Source organism: Acipenser ruthenus, chromosome 4 (genome assembly GCF_902713425.1).
Source record: "Acipenser ruthenus chromosome 4, fAciRut3.2 maternal haplotype, whole genome shotgun sequence".
In the NCBI taxonomy this organism is placed as follows: Eukaryota; Metazoa; Chordata; class Actinopteri; order Acipenseriformes; family Acipenseridae; genus Acipenser; species Acipenser ruthenus.
In genome coordinates, this window is record NC_081192.1 from 52,309,958 (window position 1) to 52,324,253 (window position 14,296).

General features: G+C 39.8%; 1 protein-coding gene across 3 annotated transcripts in view; it reads left to right on the forward strand.

The window, feature by feature from the left end:
* LOC117400377 (tyrosine-protein kinase Yes) overlaps positions 1–3,569 on the forward strand; it is a 59,890-nt gene extending 56,321 nt beyond the window's left edge. For all 3 annotated transcript variants that reach the window (XM_034000247.3, XM_059022533.1, XM_059022534.1), the window contains one exon: positions 1,878–3,569. In XM_034000247.3, coding sequence (XP_033856138.2) covers positions 1,878–2,086 — 209 coding nt within the window. In that variant the 3' untranslated portion in view covers positions 2,087–3,569. The remainder of the gene's footprint in view (positions 1–1,877) is intronic.
* Positions 3,570–14,296: the final 10,727 nt, after the last annotated feature.

Sequence of the window (14,296 nt, forward strand, 5' to 3'; positions counted from 1 at the left end):
CCTATGAGCGAGCCAACTTTCCACCTCCAGAAAAGCTCACTGCCCATTCCACCAGGGACAAGGCAACTTCGTGGGCTTTATTCCAGGGTGCATCTGTCACAGACATTTGCAATGCAGCAGTGTGGGCTACTCCCCATACCTTTATGAGGTTCTATAGACTGAATGTCGTGGATTCACAAAACCCTGGCTTTGGAAATAGATTATTAAGGGCGGCTTCCGGGTCTACCCTTAAAACGTAGACATAGAGATGAGTTTCTCCCTCCAGTTTTTTTAACCCTAACATTTCGTACTTGATAGGGAATGTTAGGTTATTGTCATAACCCTGGTTCCCTGAAATAGAAAATGTAACCATTAACCTTCAGGGTCACTGCATCCATGATTGCAGCAGGCTTGAAGGAAATATAATGTTGAGAGCTGTGCTTGCAGTCCCTATATGCCCTTGGAGCAGGCATTACTGTGTCACAGGCTCCGACGAGCAGCTTTGATATATCTATTCAGGTTTCTGGGTCTTTAGTCAGTGAACACCCATTAGGTAATGGTTACATTTATATTTCAGGGAACCAGGGTTATGATAATAACCTAACGTTCAGTGCCATCTCAACCACCTCTGTGACGTTATTGTCAATTCACACAGACCAAAATGCCGCATCAGTGCCGGTTCTGAGAGAGAGGTATTTGTGTTGTAGAGAGACTGTATGCATCCCTAATTGATGTCGTTTGAATACAGCTGTTTCATGCACTGCACCTTGTCTGTTTGATGCAAAGCTCTCTGCTGTTTACACACATTGTGCCAAATAGACTTGTGTTATTTTGATTTCAGCTCTCTTGCTCACATATGTAAACTAATTGTCACATGTAACATTGTAGCCATGTCCTACATATGGCTCCATCAATTTCAGCACATGTTCACCCAGCTTGCAGTTTTGTGGCCGAGAATTGTTTTTCCCAGTACAGGGAAATCCATTCAGCAGATACTTGGTTTCTAAAAGGAGCCGGAACTTTATACCAAACTTGTCAGGTGTGTTTGCCATGTACTGGAGAAAGGTGCACATGCGCTTGCTTGGCAGCAGCTGTTCATCAACAGTGAGATTTTTCTAAAGATTGGTTGGAAACCTGACAGTTCTTAGCAAAGGTGTCCAAAGCTCAGAAACTAATACAAGCCTGTCAGTTTTAATTAACACTTCTGGTTCATTTCAAGATCACTGTGAAGCGATGCCAGCTGTTGCTGCTTGGGGAAAATTGAAGCGCCCCACTTCCATGACCACATATAGTTTTAGGGGTGCATCTCTCCCTCCTAGAATGCCATGAGCATAAAAAAGTCCAGTGAAGACATTAAGTTCATTTAGAGATACAAATCAGTCTACAGCATATTCTGTGCAAGTGTCTATGTGCACTGTTGTATGAGACAAAGCATAGGCTCTCACAAACAATCTGAATGCTAACATAAGAGTTCCCATTTACAAAACATTTGGCAATTTAAGTTGGTCATGGTCTATCTTTCAGCACATTCTGTCCATCAGTGTGTCCTTGTCTTTACCCAGAAATATTTACACATACCCACACTGCCATCAACATCTGTTTCAGTGTCTCCATGTGTAGAAGATGGAGTAGTTACAGGTCTAGCTCCCATTGGGTCCAGATAATTACAAATCCTTTAAGAATAACTTTTTATTCTCTGTGTTTTCATGTTTACTAGTATAAGTTAATAGATGGCTCTAACTTAATAGATGGCTTCTAAAGTTTAAATGTTACTATTGGTTCTTCCCTCTGAAATACATGTACATACTAATATGTTTTCAGGATGGCTGAATGATGTATTGATAATAATGTAGTGTATTTTAAATTAGTAACTAAATGTCTGACTCTTTCTGCCCCAGGTATGGTGAACCGAGAAGTGCTAGAACAAGTGGAGCGTGGCTATAGGATGCCTTGTCCTCAGGGTTGTCCGGAGTCTCTCCACGAGTTGATGAAGCTGTGTTGGAAGAAGGATCCGGATGAGAGACCAACCTTTGAATACATTCAGTCTTTCCTAGAAGATTATTTTACAGCTACAGAACCACAGTACCAACCTGGGGATAATTTATAAGCTATGCAGACTGCACTACGGCCCATATGGTCTGCCAAATTCACGAAAGGACCTTTTAAAGTCTCCAAAAACTACAACACACTCTCCGTGCTGCAAAAGGCAAACTGGAATCCAGTTTATAGCTGCACAAACCACTTTCTGTTTGTTTTTATTTAATTTTTTTATTTAATTGATTCCTAACACTAATCCTTGAAATGCCCTAGTTCAGGGTACTGATGATTATGATTCTTATAGACAAATACAACACAAAGTAAACAACACGTTCATGTGAAATATTTTAAATCTACCAATCTTGATTGAATCGTGAAGCAATGTTATATCAATAACTCCTCAGTATCACATAACTTGTTAACAATGTTAACATGCATGCTTCCTATAGCATGTTGATCAAGATAACAAAAAAACTTCATCACTCTAATCCATTTGTAAATTGACAACACAGATTCAATGCACTGCTTTCAGTACTTTGTATCAAATAAACTGGAAAAGTGAGATGTTTAATTTTTCTACATAGTTTGCTTTGGTAGAATGGAGATGAATAGATGAACTAATTTTATAATGATTTTAAGTGTGATTTATGATAAGTTGACCATATTGTGCTAGATTTTAAATGAAATTTCCCTCTTTTGGTTGATAAACATTTAAATTCCAAAATATTCAGAAAGTTGTTACGTAATGGTTTAAACACATAATGGAACTGATAATATTAAGGGTGATGTGTTCTGTTATTTGTCAGCTGTAGTACAAACATTCCCAGTGGACGTCAAATATGTCTACCATTCAATCTTCAGATACACAAAACCTATTCCCAGCCTTTGATGAGCATATTGTTGCTGCAGTTTAATAAATAAATAAAAAATGCCCAGAGTAAATATGGGTTTGTTTTGGAACTGCATTCAGAAACATTAACGGTTTGTTTATATTAGCCAAATGAGATCAGGAGGTAGATTAAAGACTCCGTGCACTACATATTGGTTCAAATGCATTGAGCAATAACTATAAATGTGATACTACAATGTTGACATTCATTCCTTTTGATCAAGATGTGTTTCAGTAATGTATGTACTGTGTGATCTTCAGTGATGGAGCATTTCATACTGTGGCTGTAAAAATATACTTCAACCAGTTAACTTGAAAATGGAGCGTAACTCTGAATACTGAAAATGGATCCAATTGTTTACCTTTTTATTAATGCTGAAACCCTGAACCAAACAGATCCTCATAGAGTGCCATCTTTTGTATGTGTAGCCTTGTCCTCTTCCATTAACCTGTGATAGTGGATTTTAAAAGGGCTTTGTACAAAGTTGTGAAAAACTTTTTTTTTTTTTTTAAACATTTTAAAATAAAGCATTACAGACATGACATGACAGGTGCTAATGTCAGTTGAGCACTAAATGAAAGAAAACAGTGGCAACATTATGGGTTGGTTACTAACCAGAGGAATTTGTACAGTGAAGAAATAAAACATTAATTCTTGCATTTATCTGTTTGTATATGTGTTTTTATTTCATCTTGTAATTTATCTGTTTGTATATGTGTTTTTATTTCATCTTGTAATGATTTTCTTACCAGACTGGAAATTGTACAAAAAGGCAATTATTTTATAATTGTCGCACCTATGCTATTACACTGCCAGCTAACTGCATTGACATAATTGTGCGCTCAAGCTAAAACACTGCAAACTACACGGTCAAGAATTTTTACGAATGAATCTAATTGTAGAGACTGTTCAGTTTGACCGCCCATTATTCTAATATATAGGACAAGGGTCTGTAAGATGTAAATTCTACTTCCTGGTAAGTGGTTGCCAAAAAATAAAATATTTACTATGGAAGTTGTTCCAACTTTTTGTAAGGGTGTAACTGCAGAAATTCACTTGCCTAATTACGTTAAGGTAATTTCAATGTGAGCACCGACTTCAAATTACCGTATTCCTTCGCATTTAAGACGCTCTTTTTTTAACCATTTTTTGCTTCTCAAAAATATCCTGCGTCTTAAATTCAAATACAGTATAGTGTCATTTTTCTTAAAAATATTTCCCAACATAAAACCAATGTCACATTACAATAATTGATTTTGAGTTTCAGTGTTTTAAAATAAAATATCAAACAGAACGAAATTTCAATGTACCATTTATAATTCAGTAATATGAGAGAATTGGTCAGGGGTCTGAATACTTTTGCAAGGCACTATATATATAAAAGTTTACAAACGAGAGGAGGCCATTCAGCCCATCTTGCTCGTTTGGTATATACAATGCCGTGAAAAAGTATTTCCCCCCTGTCTGATTTTCTGCATTTTTGCACATTTTTCACATTGTATTTGGTCAGATTTTTTTGTGGGTTGTAGTAGAATAAAACATCAAATATGCATTTATAAAGATACAACCTCAATTACGCATATTTGAGGGATCCGTGGTGGCTCTATGAGTTTAGTGAGATGAAGTAATCAACCTCAATCCAGAGGTCCGGGTTCGTGTCTGCCAAGTCATATATGTAATATGCCCACATCAAAACAAAGGCAACAACTCCGGTAAGACAGCTATTAAATGTATTTATCTTAATGCTAGAAGTCTCAGAAACAAAATGTTAGAACTTGAAGCTACTGCACTAACAAGTAACTACAATGTGATAGGTGTTACAGAAACGTGGTTGTCTGAGAGTGATGGAGACTAATATAATATTAGTGGGTACACACTGTATAGGAAAGACAGGCAGGACAGAAGAGGCGGAGGGGTAGCGTTATACATAAGAAATAGTCTTGAAGCCCAGGTGTTAAATCTGGACAAAGAAAACAATGCCGAATCAATATGGGTCAGAATAATGGACAAAAATTCAAAAGGCATAATAATAGGAGCATGCTATAGACCGCCAAATTCAGACGCCGAGCAAAATAATCTTTTATGCAATGACATTAGAAATGCGTGTAGCAAAGGAACTTCCCCTGATTAAAGTACTGATTAGAGGAGAAACCTCAAAATGGAGCGAGGTAACCAGTGGTGTACCACAGGGATCAGTATTAGGTCCTCTGCTATTCCTAATCTATATTAATGATTTAGATTCTGGTATAGTAAGCAAACTTGTTAAATTTGCAGATGACACAAAAATAGGAGGAGTGGCAAACACTGTTGCAGCAACAAAGGTAATTCGAAATGATCTAGACAGCATTCAGAACTGGGCAGACACATGGCAAATGACATTTAATAGAGAAAAGTGTAAAGTACTGCACGCAGGCAATAAAAATGTGCATTATAAATATCATATGGGAGATAATGAAATTGAAGAAGGAATCTATGAAAAAGACCTAGGAGTTTATGTTGACTCAGAAATGTCTTCATCTAGACAATGTGGGGAAGCTATAAAAAAGGCCAACAAGATGCTTGGATATATTGTGAGAAGTGTTGTTAAAAGGGAAGTAATGTTAAAACTTTACAATGCATTAGTAAGACCTCACCTAGAATATTGTGTTCAGTTCTGCTCACCTCGTTATAAAAAGGATATTGCTGCTCTAGAAAGAGTGCAAAGAAGAGCAACCTTAATTTTCCCCGTGTTTAAAAGGCATGTCGTATACAGACAGGCTAAAAGAATTTAATCTATTCAATCTTGAACAAAGAAGACTACGCAGCGATCTGATTCAAACATTCAAAATCCTAAAAGGTATAGACAATGTCGACCCAGGGGACTTTTTTGACCTGAAAAAAGAAACAAGGACCAGGGGTCACAAATGGAGATTAGATAAAGGGGCATTCAGAACAGAAAATAGGAGGCACTTTTTTACACAGAGAATTGTGAGGGTCTGGAACCAACTCCCCAGTAATGATGTTGAAGCTGACACCCTGGGATCATTCAAGAAGCTGCTTGATGAGATTCTGGGATCAATAAGCTACTAACAACCAAAAGAGCAAGATGGGCTGAATGGCCTCCTCTCGTTTGTAAACTTTCTTATGTTCTTATATAGAGGGAGTCTGAGAGTATCTCAGTATTTCCCATATGATATTTATAATGCTTTTTTTTTTTGCCTGCATGCAATACTTTACACTTTTCTCTATTAAATGTCATTTGCCATGTGTCTGCCCAGTTCTGAATGATGTCTAGATCATTTTGAATGACCTTTGTTGCTGCAACAGTGTTTGCCACTCCTCCTATTTTTGTGTCTTCTCCAAATTTAACGAGTTTGCTTACTATACCAGAATCTAAATCATTAATGTAGATTAGGAATAGCAGAGGACCTAATACTGATCCCTGTGGTACACCAATGGTTACCTCTCTCCATTTTGAGGTTTCTTCTCTAATCAATACTTTCTGTTTTCTACATGTTAAACACTCCCTAATCCATGTGCATGCATTTCCTTGAATCCCTACTGCATTCAGTTTGAGGATTAATCTTTTATGTAGGACTTTGTCAAAAGCTTTCTGGAAATCTAAATAAACCATGTTGTATGCTTTGCAATTATCCATTGTTGATGTTGCATCCTCAAAAAAATCAAGCAGGTTAGTTAGACAAGATCTCCCTTTCCTAAAACCATGCTGACAGTCTCCCAGGATACTATTACCATATACAGTGCTGTGAAAAAGTATATGCCCCCGTCTGATTTTCTGCATTTTTGCACATTTTTCACATTGTATTTGGTCAGATTTGTTTGTAGGTTGTAGTAGTATATAGAGGGAGTCAGAGAGAAAAAATGACACCAAAGTTTGGTGCTTCTTTCATTTGTTTGGTGTACAAGGTAATCAAACATGCAACCTTCAGGTGTGAAAAAGTTATTGCCCCCCCCCCCCCCCCCCCCCGAGTTAACTCAACCCAATTAAAGGGATCATTAATGTCAGCTGTTTGAGTACTTTGGTTATTATTTATTTCTTATTTCTAGCATTTCTTAACAACCAGGCCTGATTTGGGGCAGCCCTGCCCAATATAAATCTGACTAACTTTGGCCCTTACCATCAGAGTGAAGTTGTCAGCACACAGGTTCTAGAGGCACATCATGCCATGAACAAAAGAAATTCCTGAAGACCTCAGGAAAAAAGTTGTTGATGCCTATCAGTCTGGATAGGGTTTCAAAGCCATTTCTAAGGCTCTGGGGGTCCACCGAACCACAGTCAGAGCCATATTGTCCAAATGGAGAAAGTTTGGGACAGTAATGAATCTTCCCAGGAGTGGCCGTCCTGCCAAAATCTTTCCAAGAGCAAGGAGTAAAATCGTCCAGGAAGTCACAAAGAACCCTAGAACAACATCCAGGGATCTGCAGGCCTATCTCGCCTCGGCTAAGGTCAGTGTTCATGACTCCACCATCAGAAAGACACTGGGCAAAAATGAAATTCATGGCAGAGTAGCAAGGTGGAAACCATTGCACACTAAGAACATGAATGCTCGTCTCAGGTTTGCTAAAAAGCACCTGGATGATCCTCAAGAGTTCTGGAACAATGTTCTATGGACAGATGAGTCAAAAGTGGAACTTTTTGGCCGACATGGGCCCCGTTATGTCTGGCGAAAACCAAACACTGCATTCCAAGTAAGAACCTCATACCAACGGCCAAGCATGGTGGTGGTAGTGTCATGGTTTGGGGATGCTTTGCTCCATCAGGACCTGGACGCCTTGCCATCATTGAAGGAACCATGAATTCTGCTCTGTATAGAGAATTCTACAGGAGAATGTTAGGCATTCCGTCCGTGAGCTGAAGCTGAAGCGCAGCTGGGTCATGCAGCAAGACAATGATCCGAAACACACAAGCAAGTCTACATCAGAATGGTTGAAGAACAAGAAATTTAAAGTTTTGGAATGGCCTAGTCAAAGTCCAGACCTAAACCCCATTGAGATGTTGTGGCAGGACCTGAAACGCACAGTTCATGCTCGAAAACCCACAAATGTCACTGAGTTGAAGCAGTTCTGCATGGGGGAGTGGGCCAAAATTCCTCCACGGCGCAGTGAGACTAATCAATAACTACAGAAAGCGTTTGGTTGCAGTTATTGCTGCTAAAGGTGGCGTAACCAGTTATTGAATCTAAGGGGGCGATTACTTTTTCACACGGGGGCATTGGGTGTTGCATAACTTTCTTTAATAAATAAATGAAATATGTATCACATTTTTGTGTTATTTGTTCACTCAGGGTCCCTTTTATATAATATTAGGTTTTGGTTGAAGATCTGATAACATTCAGTGTCAAAAATATGCAAAAATGCAGAAAATCATACAGGGGGCAAATACTTTTTCACAGCACTGTATATAGTGGCCTTTTCATTGACATTTTTATCACAGTAAAAATGTGTTTGTGGTTACAGATACAATCAAAAATGGGATTTAGATTATGACGTGATATGTGTAACATCCAAAAAGTCATATGCAGTTAAATGTCTACCCCTATCAAATATTTAAAGGTAAAATTACTGTCTAACAAGAAAGGAAACAAATGAACACCAATGTTGGGGAAAAAAGGAGTTTTAAGGGTAGAGGGCCATTTTTCAAAGGACAAACAATGTTGTCCTAATGCAGAATGGTTTTGGTCAATTTTTTATTGTACAATTGTTCTAATGTGTGAACACAACATGGTACGTGATTAGTGAGGCATAACACTACATTGGGCATAAAAATGTATTCCTCTAAAATGTTGAATAGCAGATGTTACATGGTACACTATACTATGACTGGCACAGGTGAAAAAAAACACAAGAAAAAAAGTTACTGATGTTTTGGCCAGACGTCACCTCAGGCTTGTGGAGGACCGCTAAGATTGAGAATTAAGCTTCACTTGCCCTCAGAGCAGTGTTGCCAGATAAGAGGTTTTCTCTCCAGATCTAGAGGGTTTACATTTTTGCTAGGGGCAATCAAGGTAGGAAAAGGGCAGAGGTTTTTTTAAAGGTACATTTTTTATTTTTGAAGGATTTTCTAAAGTTTTCTGTGAAAAATGTTGTTCCCTAAGATTTATTCATAATGTCCTTTACTAAGATTGCAGATGCACTGTTACATCATTCCATTTGGCAGCTGCGACCACTGATTTCTATAGAATTTCTCCAGACGATAGATTTACTTTGACTGCCATAGTATAAGATCACTTCTTGTGCAGCAGGTATTAGGGCCCCTAGGCCCACATAGAGTCTGTTGCATATAATTTGAGAGGCACAGGTGGGGGCCTAATACTTGTTGCAGAGGAAATTAATGTAGTTGCAGTGTTTAAGTGTTGTGCCAGTCAGTGCCAACCCGGTGCTATAGTCACTGAACCGGTACCGAACCGATCAGGTACAGTCCCGGTACCAAGTCTTGTTTGGGTCTTGACCCGCCCCGTTGCTGTCTATAAGCAGACTGAGGCAGCACCTGTACATTGTTACTGTATACTGTATTGGTACTTGCATCATGCCTGGGTTTTATCCCTGCGACACGTGCAAGGCCAGTCTGTTGAAGAGAAGCATGGCTTGCTGCCTGGGGTCAGATCACGCCAAGGAGGCACTGACTAACCACAGTTTCTGTGAGTTTTGTGCATCTTTTCCAAGTGCATGCTGGAGAAATGACTCTCCCACGACTCTACAGAGCGCTCTGTGTCCCTTACACCTGCACATAACTCTTCCCTATCACCCTCTGTTAGAGAGGTGGATGCGTACTCACGCCATGGCTCTGTGCCAAGGGGGGTTGGATGACGCACCCGGGAAACTACCCCACGTAGGAAACTGTCGTCACGGTCTTCTGAGGTGGTGAGCCTCATTTGGGAGAGGTTCGGGAGAGCAGAGCTAGATCTCTGGTTTTAAGAGTTTTAAACTGATGCAGCTCCTGAGCGGCCAGCCATGGAGACTGCCCAAGTGCTGCAACCTGCTCAGTCAGGCACAGGGGACCTCATGGTATCCCGACCCATCAAGCCTGCAGCTCTGTGTCTGGCCCCCTGAACAGCTGCATTTGAGGCATCTAGGTCTGTCCAAAAGGTTATTGACACCCTACTGAGCAGCGTCCACACGTTCCCAGTACGGGTACAGGTGAAGTGTCTTTCAGAAGTTGTCTGCCATGTGGGTTCGATCACATGATTTGTCCCATGGCAGTATGTGATAAAGAGAGAAAGAGTCGATGTTGTAAATCTCCCTCCTGATCGGAAAGGGACGGTGGTATGCTGCCTCCTAGATGGACTGCTTTGACGGTAGGTGGAAACCGGAAGGTGACCATATTAGGGGGAGTGCGTAGTTGCACGTACCCGGAAAGACTCTATTGCAATCAGCTGTGGGACGACCCTCTTGGAGAAACCATGGCGACGGGTTGATTGCAGGGAGCGCTTTGTGGGTACAAAGTTGAAAGCAGCTACGTCAGTACGCCACCTTTCGCTGAAGTGTACAGACGGCCAGAGCCTGTACTGTTTACCTTTTGCTTTTGTGGTTTGTGTTTTTTCGTTGCAGAGGAGGATTGAGCCGCGGACCGGCAGTTACGAGCACTTCCCTGCACAGCACCGCACCGCACCGCACCACACTCACTGGCAATACGTTTCCCAGGACTCGAGCGCGCACACTGCCGTGCACGGAGGACAGGGGGCGGAAAAAGTCCAGTTTTGTTTGTTTTTGTTTTTGGATTGAAAGCCTGCCGTGTACCCCCAATACAATCGTTGGTATTAAATACACTGACTGTTTTGGGAGAAAACACTGTTTGGACATTCTTTTCATTTACTGTACCACTGCACATGACAACACAGTAATACTGCAATTTTGCAGGACCTGTTAGATGAGATGGAATCCTCCTCTATATTAAAGGTCTATCTGGCAGCAAATTTGGTTTGCCATGTCAAAATTGACTCGGTCTCCCCAGGAGCTCAAGCTTCCTGGCAGGGTAATTTTTTTAAGTGGCTCATCGGCTTCAGCTGCCTATGAAGGACATTGTTCCTTGCTGGAGGCTTAACGTGGTGCTTGATGCACTCATGAAACCTCCATTTGAACCCTTGCATTTAGCTGAGCTGAAATATTTATCACTCAAAGCGGCTTTTTTGCTTGCTCTCACCTCCACAAAGCGGGTGAGTGAGATGCAGGCATTCTCCATAGCGAAAGTCTGCTTAATCTTTACAGAGGCCAGGACAAAGGCTATGCTCTGTACCAATCCTGCCCTTTTGCCGAAGACAATCTTGGTATTCCATGTCAACTAGTATGTGGAATTGGTGGCTTTCCTTCCACCGTTTTTCCAGTCTGACAGGGAGCGGCAGCCCTGGCATAGTACGTTGACAGGACGAAAAGATGAAGGCAGTCCAAACAATTTTTCATCTATGGGGCAGAGTACCATGGTCAAGCCCTGTCAAATCCCCACCCCACCCCACCCTGTCAAATTGCACACTGGTTACAGTTAATCACAGTACAAAATACAGATCCAGACTATGCTTCTGCTGCAATCCAAATTGACACAAATAATTGTTTAAGAGTCATGGACAGACTTTTAGAAAGGAACATGAATTGGTAAATTGGTTGAATGAATTTGTTAATGAAAAAAGGCACCAACTGCTTTCAATGTATCACTTTTTCCTGTAACGACTCACATGATTACTGTTGTTTTAAATACGCTGCAACTTCGAGTCTTATGATAGCACCTGTTTGTTCTATTCCGACCACCAAAGGGACTGCTATAATAGTGAGCTGGTTCTGATGGTGGGTGCTCTTCTGATTGTCTCCAAATTAAAAGGGACAGAAATTTTTGAGCTTGTGAAGTTGAGCTGTCAGTTTTTTATTCAAATATATTTATTCACTATATTTTTTATGACCCATACACATAATCATTTGGGATTTGTTAAGCTAGCAAATGTGTTTAACATTCCCCTGGAGGCAAGTCATTGCCTGACTCGTAGTTGCCACTGTGGCACAAGGAGGCAAACTAGCCTCATGATTTTCCAATCCAAAAATCTGCCTGAGCGCAAAGGCTAATGTAGCACTCCCTGTGTGTCAAAAGCCTTTCCTTTAAAGTCTGTTTAAGAATATAACTTGTTCCTGTCAGTATTGAATGCCAACGAAGCAGGATGAACAGCTGTCCAATTTTAAAATGCAGCCGAATGATGCTGTAGCAAATTTCACGCAAATTAAATCAATTTGTCACATCAGGAGCATCTGTGTGTAACTAAATGCACTGTGTACGACTACAGATTACTGAACCCGTGTGCAAATGTTCTGTAACAGATTGGTCCAGAGAAAGGTGTTGTGCAGCTAGCCACAGCAGCTGTTCTCAATGCAATCTGGGATCTGTCAGCTAAATCCGTAGGTAAGGTAAAAGACTACATTTATGAAATTCATATTTTCTTCTGATAGAAGTAGTAGTAGCTGGGAAAAATAAATGTGACAAACATTTAATAGTTTTTTCAGTTTTCTGAAATCATTAGCCAAAATGTAGCTTTGCCATTGAACCTCACACAATAACAATACACATATATAGACCTTTTTGAAAACTAAATATAAATATCAAGAAAAATACAGTGCATTAAAATTACTAGCATTTAGCTGTTTAGGAGGTTATTTTTTACAAAACAAAGGATGACATATAGCAGTTGGTAAAGATTCTTTTTGCTCATTCTTGAAAAATAAAGGAGACACTGCATTTTAATATATACATATATGCCATTGTTGCATCTTCTCAATAGGCTAAGAAAGTTGCCAAAGTCACATTTTGATTAATTATTAACATTACTGAAGTACTTTAGGCCCTTTGTAGCTGTTGAAGCTAACGAAACAACTAAGACTCAAATTTAAGTTTAATAAACATTTACTTGATTCACCACAAAAAAAACATGTAACAGGTGCCTTTGTAGAATAAAAATAAAATAAATAAAATCAATCACTGTTTAGTTGCTCACTTATTACAGTCCACATAACAGAAAACAGGTTGACAACAAAAGCAGAAACAAAAACTGATTTTAAGTTCTTTTTTTTTTTTAAGAAACAGTGTTGCATCCACAACCTCTGAACTCAGGCTGGCCCGCTTTTTTTAACTATGTTACCGGCTGCTGAAAATATCCTCTCTGCTGGAGTCGATGTTCCCGGTATACATAACATTTCCCTTGCAAGTTGGGACAGTGTTGGAAACACGAGGCATGCTTCCACCATAAGACCGGTGTAGTGTTATAAAGTGGTACACTGTCACAATATGGTACGCGTACCAAAACCTGACCCATGTAATTTTAGAAAGTGGTATTTGTGAGATTTTGATACAGGTGTAATCAATTGCGATGCGATGTGTTTTAATATTGTCAAACTGAGGTACATTTACCATTAATTATACCGGTACTTTTTTTTTTTTTTTGCAAAGTTGCAGAAGTAAAAAAGATGGAAAACAGCACAACATACCAGATTTGAATGGGCACTTCCCTGCTTTCTTAGCGGAAGTTGTTTAGAAGTTGTTTAGACATGCGTGAGCAAACGCAGTGCTCTGAGTACCACTTTTTACCTGCGTACCTGAAATTAACACTACACCAAGTCTTCTGTGATAGATAGTTTGGGTTCTTGCAATAAACAATCCTCTTCAGATCGAAAGTCCATGGAGGCCGGTTTCTCATCTTCGTCCCCAAACAAACTGCTGCAGTCATGTTTTGCTTTCTTTGGGCCACGGGTATTTTCGAACGAGGTATTTTCAGTGCATCGGTATCGCAAACAGAATCCGATCCCGATTTTGTCTCGCTTCCCAGAATTCAAAACAGTACCTGAGATCCCAGCTAGAGCAGTATTTGGCAGTTCTGGGTTGCATGCGCATCCTAATCTGGACTACATTTCTCTATTGACTTCTTGTTTTTGCACATCAGAAAGAAACATAAGCATTTTAAATCGGGGATCAAGTTAGCACTTGTACAGATTTTGGATTTAAATCGTTTAAGAAACGATTCTCCAGGTCAATTTTGATTAAAGTATTTGTCTAACAGCAGTTGAATCACTCATTGCCTGTTTAATTTTGTCAACTAAGTTTGTGATGACAGAAATCTGCTTAAAGTGTAAGACCGTATTCATTGCTGAGATACTGTGTAGCGTTATCCATTGGGTACAATACTTGAAGCAGCTCGTTTAAAAGACCCCTTTGCTCTGGTTTGAGATCAAGGTAGCAATGAGCTTCTTTTGTGACATTTCGGTCACTCGATACTGCAGATATCGGTGCAATGCAAAACTCATTGTGATAAGTAGCTCTCATTTCTGTCAACTGTAACTTCTGACGAACGCAGACATTTTATTTTTGTATTCAGATACATGTAAAAAATGTTCGTTCGGATATTTTTCCCAGCAGTATTATT